Genomic DNA, 24829 nt, shown 5'->3' on the forward strand with positions numbered 1-24829 from the left:
TTCTTCTGAAAATTCTCTATAGCTCATTGTTTCCATTTGAGCTATTTCTCATCAAGATTCTTACCTGAATCGGATTCAAATTTATGTTCTGTTTACTAGCGTGGTTTGGTTTTAAGAGTACTTGTGTTGGTTGGTATTTGGGGAACTGTGTGGTGTCGGGGCTTGCATGCACTCCAGCTCTTGAGCCATCTCTGTGGCCCCTATGATTTTGTTTTAAACATTACATCTACATAAGCAGTTGTGAGTCTTCAGCAAAACGTTAATTTTTTTTTATTGTAATGTTTTCTAGGCCTATTGTATTTTAGCAGGATCATTGGTGTCTGAAGGAGGTATGTACTATTAACATTTCTTCAGTCTCAATTTAGTAATATATATTCAGCAATCTTCTTAAAATTCCATTAAAATGATAGGAATAGATGTCTATGTTTTGTTTATTTTAAGGGAGCAAATGCTTAGTTGTTTCTATGTTGGGGACAGAAATGACTGGGGCACATGTCAAGAGAACTATTTTGCCTTTTTTTTTTTTTTTTTTGCAGTGCTAGGAATTGAGTCCATGCCTTATGCATTAGAGACAGTCAGTGCATTGGAGACATGAACTTTCTCCCTGAGCCACATCTCTACTCCTTATTTTTATTTATTTATTTATATTTGTTCTCATATCATATCATAGTGCTTGAAACATCTGAAGTGGCATATGAAAACAGTCTAATTATACTACGTCTGTGAAGCTCAGGCTTTAGTAGCTCTCCTCAGAGAAAGCTGTCTTTTTGTAATACAATATTTCAGACTTTCTGAAAGCTTTTGGTGTAGAAGTATTAGGACGGAGAAGTGTTATTGTCATGTATGAATGCCTAATTTACTGCTCTGCTCAGAATGTGTTTACTTCAGAAACACTGCCACTTTTTATGCATAGTGTTCCCTTCATCTCTGACAGTTTGTAAAATGGGATAATGCCACCTGCCTCCAAAGGCTGGGGAATCAAAAGTGATTGTGCTTATTGTAGTGTCTGATGTATAGTAGGAATCCGGTAAATTCATGTGGTGGTGGTGGTGGTAGTATTATATAAATTATCATGATTTGGAAATGTAGGTTTGTTACATTTTGATGATTAATTAGACCTAGAGAATAACTAGTTAATATAGAAAATTTCAGCACTCTGTGAAAGTACAGTGCTTGTGTATTTATCTTTTTGAGATGGCCTGTTTAAAATTTGGAGGCATGAAGTTTCTGCTTTGTGGATAATGAATGCTTTTTTTCCCCCTTGCAGCAACTCTGCTTGTTGCTTTAAATGAACTTCGTAGGAGTGCTCGGGCCAAAGGAATGTCATTTTATAAGTATGGTATGTCATTTAGAAACCAGGTGTTTTATTTCAGTAGCCTTTATTTGCTTAAAATTACCCTTTTATTTGCTTAAAATTACTTAGTGTCATTGCTTTGTTCATTATGATATGCATACCCTAGAATATACCTGTCATTATAGATGCAAAATATGTCTCCTTTATGTGGCTTCTTGACGTGGTTCTTACATATACATCAGCACTTTAAAAAAAAATGTATGTTATATATATGTATTATCTGAACAACAGTACTTTCTATTTAATTTGTGAGCTGACATATTTCTCTAAATGCTTATATGACTTGTAAAAGTAATTTGACTTTAAATATCAGTTTATGTCAGTATTTAAACAAATTGTATTTACACTGATGAAAAATCAAGATCTTGAACATTTTTTTTCAATTTGTATGTTAGTTTAAAATGGATTCTTTTTAAATATTACCTGGTAGTAAGGTAAGATTTCATTAAGTTTTTTTTTCTTCTCTCCCTGTTTTCCCAATAATTAAGTAATGGAAAGTCGAGATCCTAGTACAAATGTTATATTATTGGAAGATACTGCAGCCGTCCTGGGGGTGATAATAGCAGCCACCTGTATGGGCCTCACTTCTCTAACAGGTAAATGTTTCTTAAGTTACAGGTGATCTATTTGTTTTGTTTAATTCTCTAACATGTATGTTTTTATACTACATTTTCAATAGTATATTATGCCAGTAGAATTTTAGTTTATATTTTATGTTATTGCAGGGGGCTTCGGACACAGTGCTAAGAGGCTTGGGAGTGAGGGCACTCCCTGCAAAACTAGGCCCTTTGGGGCCAGCAGTACAGCAGAGGAAGTGCTGCGTGGGGCCGCAAGGCCCAGGATCCTCTAGACCCGGTCCCACTGGTGCTGGACTCCAGGGCCACACCCAGCAGTGCTCGGGAACCCAGAGATACATGGGTGGCCGTGTGTGCTGGGGATTGAACTTGGCATGCACCTTAACCTCTCTTACTATCTCCCCTGCCCCCCACTGTGATTCTAAATCAATATATTGACATGCTAATTCTGTAGTAAACATTTCAGTTGTGCTAGGCTATTTGGGGAGTAAAAATGTTCAGAGTTCTCAGGCAGGGAGATAGCACAGCGGGTAGGGCATTTGCCTTGCACGAGGCTGAGGCTAGCCCGGCTTATGTCCCCAGAATCCCATATGGTCCCTTGAGCACCACCAGTGCAGAGCCAGGAGTAACCCCTGAGCACCACTGAGTGTGACCCAAAAAGGCCCCCACTGCCCCCCGAAAGATGTTCAGAGTTCTGAGTTAGAAGTTTCTCTTTGTTAAAATAAAAGGCTCTGTAAATTAGGTAGCTCAAGGGGGTGGAGCAGTCAAGTCTCCAAAGTTGGCACCTTGTTTCAAGCAACACTGGGGTTTTGTCCTGAGTGTGGCCTTGGCCCCCAGAGCACCGCTGAGAAGGCATTACTCAGGTAATAGAGTATTTCTACAGTGCTCTAAACCTTTCTAGCTGTGTGACTTGATAGTAATAGAACCCTCTGAGCTTTAAGTACTTTACCTTGCAAAAATTTGAGAGACTGGGAATACAGTATAGCTCACATATACTTTAAGTTCCTGGGTTCAGTATCTGACACCATATACATAAAAGGAAGTATTTATGATATTTGTCTTCATGACCACATAGGTTTAGATAATATATGAGAGAAAGTGATGAACTCTGAAGTTCTAAATAATAAGTAAATAAATATTGTAGTTGTTGTTCATTTGGTTTTTGTTTTTCTAATATTAGTGCTAATATAGTAACTTTTTGTTTTTCGTGACTCAAGTTGTTTTTGCCCTCATTTTGGTAGCTAGCAAAGCAATGTTTACACAGCCATACCTCTGAAAGGGCAGCAGAATAGAGGTGAATGAGAATACAGGGAAACTGATTTTATCTTCTAAATTAAAAAAAAAAAATTCAGTATGAAAGATCCAATTTCTAAAGTTGGGGTTTTTTGGGAATATAACTTTCCCACTCCTAGCCATTAATCCTGGTATATTTAAAATAATTTTAGGTGATAAAAAATAAAATAAAAATAATGTTAGGTGATGAGCTTCCATAGTTCTCCATAGTTCTGCAGTTTCTTACAATAGTCTCTAGTATGAATAGGTCTTTCTCGTTGGGATGTGCTTTTTAAGACTAGCATTTTGAAGTTTACTTTGGTCCCAAATGTTTCTGAAAGTTTTGATTGTTCCTAAGGCTAACCTTACTATTTTAGATAATTTTTGGATATAAATGAGACTTAGTTTAAAAGGGTGACATGATAAATAAGTCAACTTCCTTTTTTTTTAATAAGTCAACTTTCAATGGATTCTTTTCTTATGATAATTAGGCAAATCAAACATTTTTTAAAAATGTTAGAATATTTCCTGTGAATTAAATTTTTCTTGAATTAAACACATGCCAAGAAACAAATATTTCCAGTTAATATTCTTGTGATTTCTGGGAGATTATTTTTTTAAGATAAAAATAGTAAAAATTTTGGGGCAGGTAGGGCATGTGCCTTGCACCTGCCTGACCTGGATTTCAATCCAGGTTCAATCTCTGGCATCCCATATTGTTCTTGGCATTCTGTATGGTTCCCGGCATCCCATATGCTTCCCAGCATCCCGTATAGTCTCTGAGTACCACCAGGAGGAAATCCTGAGTGCAGAGTAACCCCTGAGCACCACTAGGTGTGGCTCCAGAACCAAAAAGTGAAAAATTTGATGAGTAGTGTTTCATTTTAAATTGTAATTACAGGGGCTGGAGTGATAGCACAGCGGGTAGGGCATTTGCCTTGCACGCGACCGACCCAGGTTCGAATCCCAGCATCCCATATGGTCCCCTGAGCAACGCCAGGAGTAATTCCTGAGTGTAGAACCAGGAGTAACCCCTGTGCAGCATCGCCGGGTGTGACCCAAAAAGCAAAAAATAAATAAATAAATAAAATAAAATAATAAAAATAAATTGTAATTACAAATATTTTGGTGTACTATATTTTGAGCAGTTTTGTATACAAATAAATCTGTTTATTTATTTATTTTTTTAAAAAAATTTTTATTATATCACCATGTGGAAAGTTACAAAGTTTTCAGGTTTATGTCTCAGTTACACAATATTCAAACACCATCCCTTCACCAGTGCCCATATTCCACCACCAAAATCCCCAGTATACCCCCCGCCACAGCCCCCCCCCAACTGTATAACTGACGAATTTCACTTCATTTTCTCTCTACCTTGATTACATTCCATATTGCAAAACAAAACTCACTATTGTTGTTGGAGTTTCCCCCCAAGGAAGACAGCCCTACTAAGGAAGCATTTGATAATTGGTTTGTCATTAAAAGATTGTATGTTTTCAGTTTTTAGAAAAGGTCGCGCGGCCGCTTACGCGGCTCGGATGTGTTCCAGTCCCGCAACCCGGAGCCGTGTTAGTTGCTTCTCAGTGTCGCCAGGGCTCCATCCGGAGAAGGTGTGCCTGCTGTACCTCCTCCGTCTGGATCCCTGGTGTTGTTGGCCCGGATTCGGGTCCGGAGCATTTCTCCGGCCGCGTTGCTCACCAGACTGCCTGGCCTCTTCTCTGTTGAAGGTGGGAAGATGGCGCCAAGGGTGGGTCGAGGGCGGGACTTCCGGCGGCCGGGACCATTTGGAGTTCGGGCAGGTGCTGCCCCACTCCAGTGCCCCCCCCGCGGCTCGGATGTGTTCCAGTCCCGCAACCCGGAGCCGTGTTAGTTGCTGTTCAGTGTCGCCAGGGTTCCATCCGGAGAAGGTGTGCCTGCTGTACCTCCTCCGTCTGGATCCCTGGTGTTGTTGGCCCGGATTCGGGTCCGGAGCATTTCTCCGGCCCTAAATCTGTTTATTTTTAATGTTACGTTTTGATGAAATTCTTAGTAAGACTAAGTTGATTTTTTTTTGAAGTAACAGATTTTATTTTAGAGGGTTTTAGGGAAGGAGGAAGGGATAAGTAGAAAAGAAAAAACAGCAGGAGTAACACGCTTAAGAAAGAACGCGGGCTCCTCCGAGGATGGAGAGAGCTCTACACACATCCTAGCACTGGACAGGAAAGCATGAAAGTACACATCACAAGGGGGGAGATGTGGGCGACACATGTGCTCGGGCACCACATATGCTTGGCCAGGTGGACACAAGCAGCACATGGGCTTAGGCAGCATATGCGCTAAGTTGATTTTTTAATAGTAAAATTAATTTTATTTTATCAAGCAGTAAGATAGTTAAGTTTGGGGGAGGAGCCTGGGGAAAAGGGTTAAATTTAAACTTAAAATATGGTATTTCATGTTTAGAATAAAAACATTTTTAATCATTAAAACCACGTATGTAAAATTTATTATAAAGATTGACCTATATATTCATGGTGAAGCTTTTCTAATTAGTTCTAGAAAAGAATTAAGTTCTGTAGACCCAAGCAAATACTAGAATCTAAATTACCTAGAGAGTTTTCAAAGATGAGGAATGCTGGATCCCACTTCTTGAGTTTCCACTTCCTTTTTGGGCCAGACCCAGAGCTGCAGTTCATAGGGACCACCTCCAGGGATGATTGGGGATTGTGCTCAGGATCCCATACAAAACATGTGTTCCAGTCCTTTGAACCATCCCTCACCAAAGCATTCACACTTCTGTCGAGTGTTGGAGAGTGTTGGAATAATGTTGATGTGCTAGCCAAGAGATCACTCCTTGAGGACCGCTGCGTGTATTCATGGCATGCAGTGAGTCAGTCCTTTTTTAAGTGTCTGGAATGGCAATAGCTATGTATACTACTTAGGGGAATAAGTAAGAGTGACCTGTATCATCATTCATTTATCTTTTTTTTGGAGGGGGGCACTCCAGCAGTGCTTGGGGACCATGCAGTTCTGGAGATCCTATACACTAAGCATCTGCTCCAGCCCTAGGGGTCATCTCCCTGCCCCCCAACCCTTAGTATTTTTTATATGTTTTAGTTCTTTCAGAGAAGCTGGTAAGAGTAAGACATAAACCAAAGTTATTTCAGCTGTTAATCTCATAGTTATTTTGTCATTGCAGCCAAGGGAAAAATGCTACTGACAGACCTGAAGGAAATGGAGTCTTCACTCTATTACTCACATGTGTATGATATTTCTCATCTGAAAAATGCAAGAAACGTCTTAAGAAAATCACACCATATAATATACTTTTCCCATATGAGATACTATTCCCATTTTGTAGTATAGTCATTAGGAAACATTTATTAAAGAAATTAGGAAAGAATTTCAGGTTCCTTGACTTTGTAAATTCTGGTTCTCTGCTTACAAGAGTTGAGTCAAATAGTGGGAGATGCTAAAGAACTGACTGGTTGTGTTTTGTGCTTTATCCAGGCAATCCGCTGTATGACAGCCTCGGCTCTTTGGGTGTGGGCACCTTGTTAGGTGTTGTCTCGGCATTCCTCATCTACACCAACACAGAAGCACTCTTGGGGAGATCCATCCAGCCGGATCAGCTGCAGCGGCTTACTGAGCTCCTGGAGAATGACCCATCAGTCAGGTCAGCTTGTGCCTTGACACTGTTAAAGAGTCTAGAACTTTTTTAGAAATGGAAATATTTGCTTGTCACACACTTCTGGGAGGGATTTTGGATCCCTCACCTTCAGAGCGCTTTGCTCTATTACTTCTTCAGAATAGCATCCTTTCTTTTTTTTTTCTTTTTTTTTTTTTTAGGAGGTGGTTCAAACTTTATTTGAAAGCATTGCTTCCAATTGAATCTATAAATGCAGGGTGGTTTTTTGTTTTTGGTTTTTTTTTTTTGAGGTCACACCTGGAGATGCACAGGGATTACTCCTGGCTCATGCACTTAGGAATTACTCTTGGTGGTGCTCAGGGGACCATATGGGATGCTGGGAATCAAACCCGGCTCAGCCGAGTGCAAGGCAAACGCCCTACCCGCTGTGCTATCACTCCAGCCCCAAATGTAGGTTGTGTTTATCCTTACATTTCACATCAAGTCCAAGCCCAGTTTAATACATGAAATTCATGTATTAAAATGACTGTCTTTGGGGAATTTTTCTTTTAAAATTATAGAAGGTCACTGAAGTGTATGAAAGAATGAGCCCTTTCCTGGGCACTGACTTTTTATAGTAGCTTTGTTGTTTCAGGGGTAGCGCTAAGGACTCAGGTATGGGAACCATTGCAAGCTCTGTGGCAGCCTTATGCAGGGTCTCTTCACCCTACCCACTTCCTTTTTTTTTTTTTAAATTTTTTATTAGTGAATCATCGTGAGGTACAGTTACAGACTTACAAACTTTCGTGCTTGTGTTTCAGTCATACAATGCTCAAGTACCCATCCCTCCACCAGTGCCCATTCCCCACCACCAATGATTCCAGCATCCCTCCCACCCCCCACCCCACCCCGCCTCTGTGGCAGGGCATTCCCTTTTGTTCTCTCTCTCCTTTTTCACCCCATCCCACTTTTAACGGTAGCCCTCAGGCCTGATTGGGCACAGGGAACAGGCACTGGCCTGGCGACCTCAGTGCACCCTGTCCTCATTTAATCTCCAGCATTTCGTGAAGTGAATACTGTATTCACACGGAATAGCATCCTTTCAAGAAAGCAGTTTAGTTGTCTCTCAGAGTTTCCTTTAACATTCTATATATATACTTAAATATTTAGAATAAAGGGTAGTTAACTATTATTCTGGCAGGAAGTTTGTGAAGTTGTTGTCTTTTTAATTTTTCTTTTTTGGGGGTGATGTAGGGGGGCATACCTGGTGTTGCTCAGGATATTATTCCTGGCTCTGAGCTCAGGAATCAATCACTCATGGTGGTGCTTGTGGACCATGTGGGACACCAGAGATTGAACCCAGGTCAGCCATGTGCAAGATGGTGGGTCAAAGTTTTACTTGTTACCTTTTTTTTTTCTTTTTGGGTCACACCCAGCAATGCTCAGAGGTTACTCCTGGCAGCACTTGGGGGACCATTTGGGATGCTGGGAATCAAACCCGGGTCAGCCTCGTGCAAGGCAAACACCCTACCCACTGTGCTATTGCTGCAGCCCCACTTTTTTTTTTTTAACGTAGGCTCTTGCTGTTCTAAAATTTCCTCTAAGCATTATGTTTACTGCATCCTATCAATTTTGATATATCTTTATTTTTATTCATTTCAGTGTATTTTCTATTTTCACAAATGATTTCTACTTTGGCCATTGGTTACTTAATGTGATGTTTCATTTCTCATATTTGTGAGTTTCTTAAATGTCTTCTTATTTAATTCCACTGTAGTGTCAAGAACATACTTTGTATTATTTCTGTCCTTTGAAATTTGCTGAGGTTTGTTTTATGGCTTAGCATGTGTTCCATCTTGGGTAACGTTTCATGTATTAGAAGAATTAGGAGAATTAGCTAGATGACTGTTAGGTTTAGTTGGCTTCTAGTGTTCAAGTGTTCTGTTTCTCTGTTGTTGATCTTTCCTAGTTGTTCTGCGCATCATTGGAATTTGGATATAAAACTTCCAGTATTTATTCAATGAACTTGGAAAGTAAGCCCAACTACTCTCCTAAGTTTTATAAAACACCTGAGACTAGTATTACTTTCATATTATAAGGAGAATATGGTACAATTTTTATCAGAGAAAGAGAAGAGTTTCTTAGCGGTTTTCTAGGGAAGTTTGACTCCCAAGAGTTGGAGTAGGAGGGATGAAGAATAGTTCTGTTTGATGGAAAGTGTCATGTTGAATGAAATGAGTCAGAAAGAAAGGGACAGATAGAGAAAGATTGCACACATCTGTGAAATATAAAGTAACAGAATGGGAGACTAAACCCAAGAGTAATAGAGAAAATGACCAGGAGGTCTGCTCCATGGCATGGAAACCGGCCTCACATGCTGAGGGGAAAAGGCAGCTCAGATAGAGAAAGGAACACTACTCTAGTGTTGGATGTTGGGAGGCCCATTCGAGTTGAAAGCTGCGTGCCGAAAGTAGACCATAGACCGAACATGAAGACCCTCAATACCTCTATTGCAAACCACAACACCCAAAAGGAGAGAGAACAAAAGGGATGCCCTGCCACAGAGGCAGGATAGGGTGGTGGGGGATGGGGTGGGGATGGTGGGAGGAATACTGGGAACATTGGTGGAGGAGAATGGGCACTCGTGGAGGGATGGGTAAATGATCTCTGGATGACTGAAATGCAAACACAAAAGTTTGTAAGTTTGAACTGTACCTCATGGTGATTCACTAAAAAAAAAAAAGGTTAGTTTGACCATTTACTCCCTTTCCTGGGAGGCAGAATGGTATGATGGGAAGGCCACTGGGTTTGGGTGTTTAAAGATGGGAAGGTAAGTCCTTGCTCTGCCACTAATGAACTGAATTCCTTAGGGCAAGTCAGAAATGCCCCTCTGCAGCCCTTTTATCATCTGTGAAGTAAGATGCCATCATGCTTTATGAATCAAGCCGTGTAGTTGGCACCCTATGAGGCATGTTGGATATGTGTTGGTTCACTATTCCCTGTACCAACCTTGCTGGGTAGTTGTTGTTTCTTTGTTCTAATAGAATACTTCACAGAATTGTATAAGGAATCTTAAGGGTGCTATTGAGAAAAGAAAAAAGATTATGATATAAAATGGGAATCTTATAGAAGAACAATTTAGAGTTGATTTTTTTGGTTTTATTTCTGGATCACACTTGGCAGTGCTCCAGGCTTACTCCTGACTGCACTGAGCAGTGCTCAGGGGACCAGCTAGGGTGCCAGGGATTGAATCTTGGTCAGCTGCATGCGAAACAAGCACCCTGCCACTATACTATATCTCCAGCCCCTAGAGTTGATTTTTTTTTAATCCATAAACTTTATAATATTCATGTTTACAAAAACATCCACAAAATAATGTATATGTTTGTGCTTTTATTAACATTCAACAAAAAGTGCTAAATGGGTATTTGTTGGAAAATGGAAGGCTCACTTCTTGGTGACCCTTTCTCTGAAAGTGAGACCAGGGTATTTTTTTTCATCACTGGTGGGAGGAAGAACAATTCTAGACTTTGTGTCATTCAAATAAAGTATGTCATAATTTGTGTGCTTTGTTATTGATTGCAGGGCAATTCATGATGTTAAGGCCACAGATATGGGATTAGGTAAAGTAAGATTTAAGGCAGAAGTAGATTTTGATGGACGAGTTGTTACAAGATCATATTTGGAGAAACAAGATTTTGACCAAATGCTACAAGTAAGTTCACATATTGGTTTAATATATATATATATGTACATATATATATATATATATACACACACATATATTTACATATACACAGTGGTGAGAAAAATAATGTGGTGAGAAAAATGATGTGTTAAGTAAATAAAACTTTTTCTTTTGCAGATATTAAAGTCACTTCAGCTTTCAACTTGTTAGGGCTCCAAAATTGGACAGAGACCCTTTTATTTACCATAGAGTGGGTAGGAGAAGACAGCAGAAGAACAGATTTATTATTAAAGTGCTTTTTATGTGCCAGGCATTTTATATGTGATGTCTAATTTATTCTGTACAAGCTTGTGAGGTAAATATTTTCATTTTATATATAGGCAAATTGGGACACAGATTAACGTCAAAAAATTGAAAAGCTGTAGTTATGTCAGTTATTAACTTTAGAGCTCTGTGACTCTAGAACTCATACTTTTTTTTTTTAATTTAGATCAATTTAAAAGAAAATTTACAGAGGCTAATAGAATAAGCTGCAGAGAAATTACCACTAGGCTTTTGTTAAATCCTAACATCACTGGATTATATTTGCTTAAGATCTTAAAGAAATTTTTACAAAAAGATGAATATCCCCGTATCCATCCATCATTGAGGTGAACAATTATCATGAATTTAGTAGCTATCGTTTTCATGCAGATTTTTATGATTTCAGCATAGTTTTCTTAGCAGAGCATATTTTAAACATTTTTAGGTGTTTAAAATTTAATTTAAATGACATCATATGATTTGATTCTCTGCAGTTAGCTTGGCATCAGGTTTTTGAGGATTTTTTTAAAATGCTGTTCAATATATCTTTAGTTAATTTTTTTCTATGTAACATTCCATATTGTGACTGCTATAGGTTTTTAATCCAGTCTTCAGCTGGTGGACATTTATATTGTTTATTAAACTTTTAGAAATTATAACATTCTCTTTCAAGTTTCTTTTTGTGCATGTGCAAGAATTTTTACACTGACACATATAAATATAAAATAAAGGGTCATTAAATATCTTCAGCTTCCCTATAAATCGGTAAACTTGACTTCAAAGTGTGTCAATTTAACTTTTATTATTAAGTTTCTGTTTCACCTTTTTTTTAGATAGTATTGATAGTCTTATCATCATGATAGATAAGAAATGGTATATTATTTTTTAGTATAGAATTTCCTGGTAACAGTGAGGTCAGGTAGGAAGCATCGATATTTCTCAAAATTGGAAATGTTTCTTTTATTTTTTTTCCTCTTTTGGGTCACAGCCAGCGTTGCTCAGGGGTTACTCCTGGCTCTGCACTCAGGAATTACTCCTGGGAACCATATGGGGTACCAGAGGTCGAACCCAGATTGGCGACATGCCCTACCTGCTGCACTGTTGTTCCCGCCCCCTGTTTGTTTAATCATTCTGAGAGGGTTAGCAACATTTTTCATATGCTGGGTACTTAATTCTTCTTTAGCAAATGTCTTTTTCAGCTTTGTGAACTAACATTTCACTTTGTTATACAGCAGATTTAATGTGCTTTTTAATGTTAAATTTATCATCATTTTTACTGTGCTTTTTATTATCTATCTTCCTTGACATTTTTTGCTATCTCATAAAATGTTTTTTCTCTTCCAAAAGTTTTATGGTTTATTTTCTACCATTAGGTTTTTAATTCATTTAGAATTGTTTGTTAAATTTATCTGAGTTAGAGATTTAATGTTTTCTTTCGCTCTTAAAAATGGAATAGCCCTGGCACTAATGATAATAATTCATTCTTTTCACCACAAATTTTGTGATGTACCTGTTTAACTTTTTCTTGCATCAATTTTTTAATTTTGCGTATTTATTTATTAGTTTTTGAATCACACCTATGCTCAGGGGTTACTCCTTCTGCTCTCAGGGATCACTCCCTGTGGTGCTTGGGGGGACCACATGAGTGATGGGAATCGAACCTGGGTCAGCCCCCTGCGAGGCTGATGCCCTATCCACTATACTATCACTCCAGACCCCCTTGTTTTGTTCTTTGAGATCAGTGTCCCATTGCCTGTGGCTTGAAAGTTTTAAGCTTTTCATTAACCTTGCTGGTATTTGTTATAATAATTTGTTTTTGTTTTGGATCATACCCAGCTGTGCTCAGGGCTTACGCCTGTCTCTGCTCTGGGATCACTCCGGGCAGGGTTTGGGGATCAAACCTGCATGAGCTGCGTGCCCTACCAGGCAAGCGCCCTGCCCACTGTACTATGATAATTTTTAAAAAAGAAACCATCAGTGTTACAAAGAACAGTATGATATTTAAAATGTGTGTTTGTTTTTCTGCTTTCATTTCCTTGTAGGAAATACAAGAAGTGAAAACTCCTGAAGAACTAGAGACTTTCATGCTAAAACATGGAGAAAATATTATTGACACTTTGGGAGCTGAAGTGGATAGACTTGAGAAAGAACTGAAAGTAAGATGTGTTCATAATCGTTAGGTCAGCTATTTTTTTTGGAGTACAGAGTCCACGTCAAACACTCTGCTAATTGAGTCACATATTCTCCTCAGTTACTTCACGATAGAATTGGTCACGATGGGTATGAAAATAACTGGGTGAGGAAATAATTAGGTTTATTTTTCATTTTCCTGAGAAAGTAGGGGAATTAGGACTCGAACACTAAACTCTGTGCCTTTAACCGCTATTCTGTAGTTTAGTTTCTAAAGTAGTCAGAGGGCTAAGACATTTTAAAGTCGAAAGTTCAGAGCCACGCCCATTGGTGCTTGGGCCGCCCAGAGAACACTGCTGGTGGGACTTGGCCCAAAGGGGCGGGCCTGCGGGGTCAGTGCCCAGCCTGCTCTGTGGGGCTGGAGGTTACCAGGGCTGCACCAGGCAGCAGTTGGGTCGTTTTCATGATTCTGGTTTGTCTGTGGTGTGTCTATGGTGTGCGTGTGGGGGAGTAGGGGTTGCTGGGGTCGGCGTGACTTGAGCTACACCTGGCGTGATCAGGAGCTATTCCTGACTCTGTGCTTGAGTGACCCTTTCACTATACAGGGAATCATATATAGTGCCATGGATTTGAATCAGGGATGCTGATGCTCTCCGATGCCCATTTTTTTTTTTTTTTTTTTTGCTTTTTGGGTCACACCTGGCGATGCACAGGTGTTACTCCTGGCTCTGCACTCAGGAATTACTCCTGGCGGTGCTCAGGGGACCATATGGGATGCTGGGAATCGAACCCGGGTCGGCCGCGTGCAAGGCAAACGCCCTACCCGCTGTGCTATCGCTCCAGCCCCACCGATGCCCATTTTTAAAAGAATTAGTTAGTTTTGGGTTTTAGGGCCAAACTCCTGTCTCTCTTCTCAGGGATCAGCCCTGGCAGGGCTCCAGGGACCATATGGGGTGGTGCCGAGTCAAACCTGAGTCAGCCGTGTGCAAGGCTGTATGTCCTACCCACTGTACTGTCTCTCCACTCCTTTTATTAATTTTTAAATTGTGAATTGTGAATATTTGTGAATATTTCACAAGTTTCTAGAATTTAGGCTTTGATCAAAAGTTAGAAATAAGTTGAACTTGATTGTACATCTAAGTATATGTCTAGCTTTCAGTGTATCTGATTTTCTTATTCAGAACACTTTTAAATGCCTTAGTGTTTTCATACATTTAGTGACCCTTGAGTTCTATTTGTTTTCAGTGAATAAAACTTGTAAGTGATCATTAATATATATGGCTTATTGATGACAGTGTATTTTCCTCCAGTTGGCGTTAACTATTGCTTAGCTTTGTTAAAAATTAAGAGAAACAAAAACAAGAGAAATATTTCTACCACTACTTCATTATCTTTTTTTTTATAATCTAGATTCTAGATTGAGTTCATAAAAACATTTCAAATAAGGTGACATAAAGGTTAATTTTTTAGTTCACAGGCTTTATAGTTCATCAAGCCCAGTTTCTGAAGTTTCCAAATGAGCATTTGTCAGATATTTTGGTCTTAAGATGTGGAGAGGCCCACAGGTTTAAGCACATGCTTTGCATGCAGGAGGCCCTGGTTTCCGTCTCTGGCACCGCATGGACCCTTGAGCACCACCAGGAGCAACCCAAGCACTGAGCCAGGTCTAATCTCCAAGTATTGTTGTATGTGGCTCCAAAACCAAAACAGAACAAAACAAAGAAGACGGTCCAAAGATCTCATGACTATGTTTTGAATGTCAGAAATTAATCATTTTCTTCCAATATAGATGGCTGTGAGAGCAACACAGCTGTATGGGAGAGCCTGTGTTAGGGTCCGGTGATGATAATTTCCCCCTCCGGATCTGCACAAAGAGCTCAGCCAGTAATGTAATAAACAAGTGGAGTTTATTAGCCAGCTAGCTGGGGTCAGGCTTCTAGACACACAGGCCCAAGCAAGACCCCAAACAAGGGAAAAGCCACAAATTTTATAATCAGTGCTTACATCTGCTTGTATCCCAACCCACACGTACGAATTTTAACAAAAGCATAAGTAAAAATGCAAGTTTCATGATTCAGAAGGAAACATACTTTCAAATAGTACAAACAAGCAGTTACAGATAGGTGATCTAGACATATTTTCAGAACATTCTGGCGGCTTCTAGTAGTATAAACAAGCAGTTACAGATAGGCAGAGAGGTGATCTAGACATGTTTTCAAAACATTCTGGCAGCTACTCACCCTATTTGTGTCTAAATGGCTTCTATAAACAGTGAATAGCAGTTATGAAACTATTTGCCAAGGCCGAGTTTTCAGCCCAAATGACCTTTCCTCACAGATGACTGGGGGGAGAAGCGGGGGGCTTAAGAAAAAACAAAAAGGTTTAAGTAAAACAGGACGTGGAGCAGGAACCGGGCATGATGGAGTTGCTCCTGCCCTGCTCTGTGTCCAGCACCTGGCAAGCTCCCCGTGGCGTATTCATATGCCAAAACAGTAATAATGATGGGTCTCATTCCCCTGACCCTGAAAGAGCCTCCAATGGGGCACCATTGGAAAGGACAAGTAAAGAGAGGCTTCTAAAATCTCAGGGCTAGGACCAATGGAGACGTTACTGAAACCACTTGAGAAAAATCAGTGGGATGATGATGATGATAGTTATATTTACCAAATCATAAATTAAAAGACATTTTTATTCTATAAAACACAGCAAAGCAACTGTATGTTAATATGAATAATACTTCAATGTAAGATAGCTATTTTTGAAAATGAAAAACATCTTTATGTTTTTCATGTTATTGTTTTGCCTTTTTGCAAAACTTGACAGTTACATGCCCTCTTTGTTTCTTCATTCTGTTGCCATGCTTTCTTTTGACATACGAATACAAAGAAAGGGAATAGTCTTTTTAAGTACCCTTAGTCTTCTGAGATCATTGTGATGGTCTGTTTTGATATTACAGCAAAAATTAACAATTGGTAGCCTCTTATCTTTGTTGCAGTGTGGAATCTGAAGCTGCATCAGTGATATTTCTATAAACTATATAGCATGCATGGGGCATACTCCACAAGACCATCATCATTTCTAACAGTATTTGCAATTTTTAAAGGGTTCCTAAGGATAACCTTAGGATTGGTAAGTCACTGGGACTCACAGGACTCTGTGAATGAATCCTTTGCTATTCATGATGATGGCTTAATACATAAAAGGATGCAGATTGATTAAAGCCAACCAGGGAGGAGATTTGTGGGCAGAGTTCAGACGTGAAAATTCAGTTGTCTGCTCCCCGTGGAGTCATGGTGTGTTTCTCTCTGGTTGGCAAGTTCCATGGAGCATTTTCGATCGCAGAGGCTCAAATGAATCTTTGGTATCCAGAGATTTTACTGCAACTCCACAGTCCTCTGCCCAAGTGACTGACCTTTTGTTTCCTGCTCTCTGGGGAAAAAGTTGACACCTTTTTTCTGGAGGTAGAGCAGATGCTTTGTGGCCAACTTAAACAAAGTGATGATCAGGCAGGACACTTCATGAGCCTGAAAATTATCTTCTGATAGCCCAGACACCAGACCTCTCTGTAGATATAGTTGATTCTCTACGTCTACTCAGATTAAAATCTGTTGGTCTGGGTCAGGGAGACAGTAAAATGATAGATTAGTGGTAAGGCCCAGGCTTCTATCTCCCGTACTGCATGGCTCCCTGAGCACTGCAGAGTGTGGTCCCAGGGTGGTCCATGGGCCTCCAACCCCACCCTCTTGTGACTCTAGCTGGATGTGGTCTAAATGGGTCCTTTACCAATACATAATTCTGTAACATTATAGTTGACCACTTGCGGAGTAACTGTGGATGGGATTTGTACTCTGAGTGTGGTGCCTTCAGGTGGGGTTCCTTTGCTCAGTTGGGAAGCCCTAAGGCTCTTGTCCAAGGATGAATGTTCCAGCCTTGTGATTTTTCATTTGAAAACAGGCATTTTACCACTACCAACTACTATTGTTTTTCTTGAACTAGCAGATTCAGTTTTTTTTTTATTTTAAAGAAGATGCCTGGGGCTGGAGTGATAGCACAGTGGGTAGGGCGTTTGCCTTGCACGCGGCCAACCCGAATTCGATTCCCAGCATCCCATATGGTTCCCTGAGCACCGCCAGGGTTAATTCCTGAGTGCCTGAGCCAGGAGTGACCCCTGTGCATCACCAGGTGTGACCCAAAAATAAAAAAAAAAAAAGATGTCTGTCAAATAACTGATTTGAATACCAACAGTGTGCTATTCTTTCAGGGCAAAGTGGTATTCTCTAGAAAGGCTCCTACGCCCCTCATCACTCAGGCAGGGGCGGGTCCTTGTAGCACTCAGACTTCGTAGCAAGTGGAGGGCTTTATGCACCCATTTTTGTTACAAAATGCCTTTTAAACTGTCCTTAGGGTTGAGGTTAAATACGTCAGTACTTTTTCTAATCGTGAAGAACATTTTAAAGGACAACTAGATTTCCCCCCCACCTTTTTTTTTTCTTAAGGGTTAAGGGTATGGCAACAAAGGAGCATAATAACAATCTGTGTATTGGGCTTCCTTCCCTCCCTCCCTCCCTCTCTCCCTCCCTCCCTCCCTCCCTCCCTCCCTCCCTCCCTCCTTCCTTCCTTCCTTCCTTCCTTCCTTCCTTCCTCCCTCCCTCCCTCCCTCCTTCCTTCCTTCCATCCTCCCTCCCTCCCTCCCTCCTTCCTTCCTCCCTCTTTCCCTCCCTCCCTCCCTCCCTTCCTTCCTTCCTTCCTTCCTTCCTTCCTTCCTTCCTTCCTTCCTTCCTTCCTTCCTTCCTTCCTTCCTTCCTTCCTTCCTTCCTTCCTACAGTTCCATCCACCATTGCTTCCTGCCATAGTGGACGAAATGTCAGCACAGTCTCAAAAGACAAAGAACATCATAGCGTTATTATGAAAGTAGTTTTGACCTTGTAGTTCTCCAGGTCTTAGGATCCCAGTGATTTTTTGAGGTCTAAGTAAAATGTGAGATTATTATTTTTGTGCTGGATCATATGCAAACTGAATATTTTTTGGTTTTCTATTCAATCTTGTTTAATTCCCTGGCAAGGGAAATAATGCATTTTTAAAAAATAAATCTTTGTTTTGTTTCACACTTGAATAGAAAGTCAGAAGCCAGATTTAAGATAAATTGGTCATTCTCAAAGCATTTACTCTTGTTCCACTAAAATGAATCTGTTTTTATTTGGCTGATTTTTTTCTTTAAAAGAAAATAAGAACTTGAACCACCTCATGGTGTATTGGTTTATATAATATCTTTACGCCAGTAAGTTAGATTTAATCTGCACTTTAATGTGAGAACATCTTGGCTACAGTATTAAAGCAGACTTAATTTTAAGACAGGAAGAAAGTGTCCTGCCTGATCATCACTTTGTTTAAGTTGGCCACAAAGCATCTGCTCTACCTCCAGAAAAAAAGGTGTCAACTTTTTCCCCAGAGAGCAGGAAACAAAAGGTCAGTCACTTGGGCAGAGGACTGTGGAGTTGCAGTAAAATCTCTGGATACCAAAGATTCATTTGAGCCTCTGCGATCGAATACATGGATATAATTTTTCTTCCTTGCATGAAAATGATATGACTTTCTTTTGTAAAGTAAAACTCCGTACACTAGCCTATTTCCTCCTTTTTGGCATCTACGTGTAGTTGCTTTAATTTTGAATTTTAATAGTTATTGAATTACTGTGGAAATGCATAGTCTGATAAAAATCTGCACAAATCCTATTAGTTGTATTGACTCATACTGAGTGAGGCCTTTCATCTGCATATTAGAATAGGTGATATTTGTGGCTCACAGCTCATCTGATTCTCTGTAAAGATTTTAGTAATATAAAGTTTCATATTAGAAATGTGAACTAAAGTCAGTTCTTATTTTGAAGTTCTTTGAACTATTAAACTCTTTGTGTGTTCTGTTGCTATATTTCATTGGATAGACCTTCCTCTATCCTTCCATAAAGGTTTTTGTGCTAGGAGGAAAGGAAATTAATTCAAAGGAAAGATGCTATAGCACTTGTAAATTCCTGATAAATGCTCTTGGCAAATGATCTTTCCTTTACTCTCTTTCCTCCTGGAACATTTACTTACCATGAATGTACAGCATTACAAAATACATAATTTGGTTATTATCTCTTAGGTAAACTTATATTGTGAGTGCTGGACTAAGATCAGTAGTATGTTCATTATTTCAGTTGCATTGAACAGTGATTGAGATATTACAGATCAATATCTGTTTGTTTAATGAGAAAATAAAAATTAAATGATAGGCAGCAACCCTGAGCCCCACTGAGTGTGACCCAAATTCTTAAGCAAAGACAATTAGGAACATTAGTCCTATTTCTTTTACTTATTCGTTCAAGAATATCATCTGTGTGTTGAATACGTTTTAGGAGTTCGGTAGAGAAAGCATAGTATATTAAGGTTCTTTTTTCTGTAGTTATTGGTATTAATACATATGATATCATTTTTTTGGTTTTATTTTGCCCATCCCTCCTTGCACAGAAATGTATTCCTACCCTTCTCCTTGGGCTCACTCTGCAGTGTCTGAGGGACTGTGCAGTACCAGGGACCGGACCTGGGCTCCTGCACACAAGCATGACTCCAGTCTGTCCTGCTCTCTCCCTCGCTCAGGCTCCCGTGTACACTAGTTCTAGACTTTCCAGTTGAAAAGTTTCCAGTTGTATCGGAATAGGTAAGGGTAGATTGAAATGGGACGGTAACATTCATTTCTCTTGGAGGAAATCTGTTTCTATGCCATCTACATTTTAAGAAGTTATGTCTATAATCCGTGAGGAAAAGTGTAAAATACAACATAGAACAAAAGTGCCCTCCATGTTTGGTAGCTTCCATGGCTGTGCTCACAGGAGGACCTGAGAAAAGTGCCCTTGGTAGCCTGAGTGTAGTGACTAGAAAGATCTCGGCGCACATCGAGCGGAATGCTTTACGGGAGTTCAGCTCCACTGTCAGGACCAGCTTTTGTTTGATGGTGGATTCTTTTCATAAGAGTTACCAAATGTTTAAAGGGTATTTTTATTTCAAAAATCAAAAATCATTAATCCTGACTGTATCATCAGAATCTCAGTTTTTCCTCCCCTTACTGATTTTGTTACCAAATAATGCATTAAGTTTAGAAAGTCAAAACAGAACTACAAAGTTTGTAACTTTTAAGAAGTTATTTGTTCTCAACTTAGTAAGTAGTTGAGGGGGCCAGAAAAATAGTACAGGGATTAAGACACAGCCATGCATGCAGCCAGTGCCGGCACCCAGGGTCCCGAGAACTGCTGTGAGCGATCCCTGAGCACAGAGCTACGAGTGATCCTTGAGTACCACTGGATCGGTCCAAATTTCCCACCCCCCAGAGTTGAGAGGCGTCCAATGGATTATATTCTTAATCCACATAAAATCCTTTAAATTCCTCCTGATTTAAACATTGTTTCTTCTGGGACTGGATAGATAGGACTGCCATAGGCGCTTTCCTTGCACAGAGTTGACCTGGGTTTGATCCCTGGCATCCCTCTATGGTCCTCTGAGCCCTGCCAGGATTGATCCCTGAGCTCAGAGCCAGGAATAAGCCCTGAGTACCACCGGGCATGACCCCAAAACAAAAACAAAACATTGTTTATTCTTTGATAGGATGATTTGGTTATTTTATGTATTCTTTCCTGTCTTCCATTTTAATAGACTCATTATATTACATTTTATTGCACTTGTAATTTCCCCTAATTCAGTATCATTCCTTTGTGTACTCATGTATGTATGGGAGAAATGCACGCACTTTCCTTGGCTAGGTTTTGAACAGTGTCAATGCCTGCTTTCTTTTTTGATTGAATCACCGTGAACTACACTTGCAAAGCTTTCATGTTTGAGTTTCAGTCATTACAATGATCGAACACCCATCCCTCCACCAGTGTACACTTTCCACCACCAGTATCCCTCCCCCTTTCCTCCGTCCCACCCCACCCCCTGCCTCTGTGGCAGACCATTTCCCTCTTACTTTCTCTCTACTTTTTGTGGGCATTATGGTTTGCAATACAGACAATAAGAGGCCATCATGTTTGGTCCTCTTATCTACTTTCAGCACACATCTCCCATCCCGAGTGATTCTTCCAACCATCATTGACTTAGTAATCCCTTCTCTATCCCAGCTGCCTTCTTCCCCAGCTCATAAGGCAGGCTTCCAACCATGGAGCAATCCCCCTGGCCCTGTCTCTACTGTCCTTGGGTGTTAGTCTCATATTGTGATATTTTATATTCCACAAATTAGTGTAGTCATTCTATATTTGTCCTTCTCTTTCTGACTCATTTCACTTAGCATGATACTCTCCATGTCCATCCACTTATAAGCAAATTTTATGACTTCATTATTCCTAACAGCTGCATAGTATTTCACTGTGTAGATGTACCAAAGCTTCTTTAACCAGTCATCAGTTCTAGGGCACTTGCGTTGTTTCCAGATTCTGGCTATTGTGAACAGTGCTGCAAAGAACATACAGGTGCAGATGTCATTCCTACTGTGCTTTTTTGCACCCCTGGGATATATTCCCAGAGGTAGTATTGCTGGGTGATATGGAAGCTCAATTTCTAGCTTTTGAAGGAATGCCCATGTTATTTTCCAAAAAGGCTGGCTGAGCCAGTTGGCATTCCCCAGCAATGAAAGAGAGTCCTTTTCTCCTTACATCCGCACCAGCACTGGTTGTTCTTGTTCTTTCTGTGTGGGCCAGTCTCCTTGGTGTGAAATAATATCTCATTGTTGTTTGAATTTGCATCTCCCTGATGATTAGTGATGTAGAGCACTTTTTCATGTATCTTTTTTGACTGCCTGCTTTTTTACATATAGCTCCTCACTAGACGTAACTTCATCACAGGCGGGTGATATTTGTTTTCTGTCCTCATTGCATACTTAGTGCCTGGCATAGAATGAACATGTAGTGGAAATATCATTTTGTTGGGTTTTTTGTTTTTTGGGTTTTTTGTTTTTTTCTTTTTGGGTCACACCTGGCGATGCACAGGGGTTACTCCTGGCTCTGCACTCAGGCATTATTCCTGGCGGTGCTCAGGGGACCATATGGAATGCTGGGAATCGAATTTGGGTCAGCCGCGTGCAAAGCAAATGCCCTACCCACTGTACTGTCACTCCAGTCCCTCATTTTGTTGTTTTGAATTGAAGTTCATTAAAGTTAGCCTGACCTTCCCAGCAGGTCCTCTGCTTGCGTTTCCTGTCCTTTCAATCTCTTTCTACCCACACACCTCATTCATGCTGTCTCTTTTAGCTGGACCCCTCCTTTACCCCCAACACACACACACACACACACACACACACACACACACACACACACACACACACACACACACACACTTAAATCTGACTCGGGTTCTGTGTCTCAGTGAGGTCATCCTTCTCACCCTTTTATTCCCGGGTTATTATTTAGTGCCTTGTTATAGGTGTCTGGGGAGCAGGGGGTGTAGAACCAGGCCTGAAACATATCCTGGCACAGTCACTTAATTCCTTGTGAGACTGTCAAACAGCAACTGTTTCATTTGACTCAAGTCACTGAATTGACAGGCTCATTTCTTCCCACTTTGGTTTCTCCCCCTTACATAAAATGAAAATCACTATGTTACTGGGAGGATTCCCACACTGAGCACAGTACTTGACACAAGAGTAAACGCTCAGGAGATGTGAATTATGACCGTATTGTATGTTACCGAAATTTGACCAGCCGACACTTAAGAGATAACAGGGAGCAGCTGTTTATATTTACTCATGCAAACTCGATCGGGCTCACGCCATGAAAACTGAGTCCCAAGCCTCATTCACATGAAGGTTTATAGACAGTATGCATCAAAGCACATGGGGTGATCATGCATTAAGTGATAGGTACACCCTGCTCTAGTTTCCCATAGTTACAGGTACTTTCTCAAAGTTATTTTCAGCAACCCTTTCCCCCACTTTTTTGATCCTGTATTGACAGCCCCTCAGATCCTGTTTTTGACAGTCTTGGTCCTCATCGGTCTCTGGTTGGAATTTACTTTCCATAGCTTTCTCTGGTCCATTGGTCTTTGGGAGTAACTTACTACCTTCTCGGACCCTCTCAACTCCTGAAGTGATTTATCGCCCGGAGTTTGCTCCTAATTCCCGTTTCTGCAGAGGGATTTTCCCGTTTTGAATTCCTGTGTCCCGGCTATAGTGATCATGTCTGTACTCGTCTCCCTGACTATGCCTCTCAGGGTCTTGAGAGTCTCCACTTCCCAGCACAGTGCCTGCCTCAAGACTACGTACAAGTGCAACAGTTTCAATGACTGATCTAAATTTGTTCTGCATCCTCCTTTACTAAATCGAGTCTCAGAACAGAGACCGGTCTGTAAGTTGGTATTTCAGAGGCCCTGGTCCTGGTTCTGAGCTTTCTGGGGTGCTGCTCTTGGTCTCTGCAAATTTACTTTCCTTAGCTTCACTGGGAAGGCTGCTTTTGCTCTGAGGCATAAAATGACTTGTCCTGGTCTCTTGGATCTGGTGTTTCTTTTTTTCTTTTCTTTTTTAATTTGGATGTTCTGAGGAGCTGTGGTGTGGGGGGGTGAGGGGCAAAGAGAAAGGGGAGAGAGGGAGGAGAGAAATGAGAGGGAAGGAGGAAGGAAGGAAGAAAGAGAGAGAGGAGAGAGAGAGAGAGAGAGAGAGAGAGAGAGAAGAGAGAGAGAGAGAGAGAGAGAGAGAGAGAGAGAGAGAGAGAGAGAGAGAAACAAACACGGGCTTCTGCAGAGTGGAGAGGGCGCCCAGTATGCATCCTCAGCAGTAGAAAGGAAAGTAGACATCTCAGAAGGGGAGATGTGGGCGACACACGTGTTCGGGCACCACATGCAGCAGCATATGGGCTCGGGCAGCATATGCACTGGACCTACTGCTTCTGGCTTCCTCTGCCCGTTCTCTGACCGAAAGGCTCATTTCCTGAGTTGCAATTTCTGTTTCATCCCGAAGAAACGTTGGGCCCTCCCTAAAAAGTAAACCCTCTGTGCCACTAGCTTCAAATGCTTGAATTTGCTCACGTGAACCCAGCCTAGAAATTCCTGAGAACCTTCCTTGGAAACGTTCGGAAGTTCCAAGTGCAGAAGCAGTAAGGGGCTCTGGGAGGAGACGGCCATGGAGAGGGTCTCTTCCTTACTTAGAGCCCGGGGAGGCTTTCGGGAAAAGAACCATGTCACAGGGCCATTATTTCTCTCTTAAAGATAGCGAGTGTTCTTGGGGCAGAGAGATAGAATAACTGGTAGGGGGTTCTGTTCACCTTGCCTGCAGCTGACCCGGGTGTCATCCCTAGCACTGCACATGGCTCCATGCATATTCCCAGGAGTGATCTCTGAGCACAGAGCCAAGAAGTAAGTCCTGAGTGCAGCCAGGTGTGGCTCAAATATAAAAATGATCAGATATTGAGCATTCCAAAATAAACCACCCTGAAATGAGAAGTTAAGGTTTGATTGCCGGTAGCAAGAAGGCCTATGTTACTTGTGTGGCAGTTTGTGTGCAGAGTAAGCAGAGGTTTGGTATTTTACAGAGGGCCTGGGTTGGTCACAAGAAGCATGAATATCAGATGAGCTGGAGCAGCTCTTAATGAATCCAATTTGAGTTAGCATCTTATACATCTTTTTCACTGATGAATTGAAAAAAGTTTGCATCTTATACATCTTTTTTTTAACTGGTACATTTAAAATTTTGTTAATCAGCCTTCATCAGATCAAGGGCATTAAACATAATATTCAAAAGTTGGGTGTCAAGAACAATTGTGTGTGTGTGTGTGTGTGTGTGTGTGTGTGTGTGTGTGTGTGTGTGTGTGTGTGTGTGTGGTTGAGACTTGGGATACATCTGGTGGTGCTCAGGAATCACTTCTGCTGACTTTCAGGCACAACTGT

General features: G+C 40.7%; 1 protein-coding gene across 1 annotated transcript in view; it reads left to right on the top strand.

Moving 5' to 3' along the window:
- Positions 1–24829, top strand: part of SLC30A9 (solute carrier family 30 member 9) — a 72864-nt gene that overhangs the window by 41298 nt on the left and 6737 nt on the right. Inside the window, exons 12-17 of the mRNA XM_004608007.3 lie at positions 290–329; positions 1268–1339; positions 1843–1950; positions 6691–6856; positions 10394–10523; positions 12842–12955. Coding sequence (XP_004608064.1) covers positions 290–329; positions 1268–1339; positions 1843–1950; positions 6691–6856; positions 10394–10523; positions 12842–12955 — 630 coding nt within the window. The remainder of the gene's footprint in view (positions 1–289; positions 330–1267; positions 1340–1842; positions 1951–6690; positions 6857–10393; positions 10524–12841; positions 12956–24829) is intronic.

This window comes from Sorex araneus, chromosome 5 (genome assembly GCF_027595985.1).
Source record: "Sorex araneus isolate mSorAra2 chromosome 5, mSorAra2.pri, whole genome shotgun sequence".
Taxonomy (NCBI): Eukaryota; Metazoa; Chordata; class Mammalia; order Eulipotyphla; family Soricidae; genus Sorex; species Sorex araneus.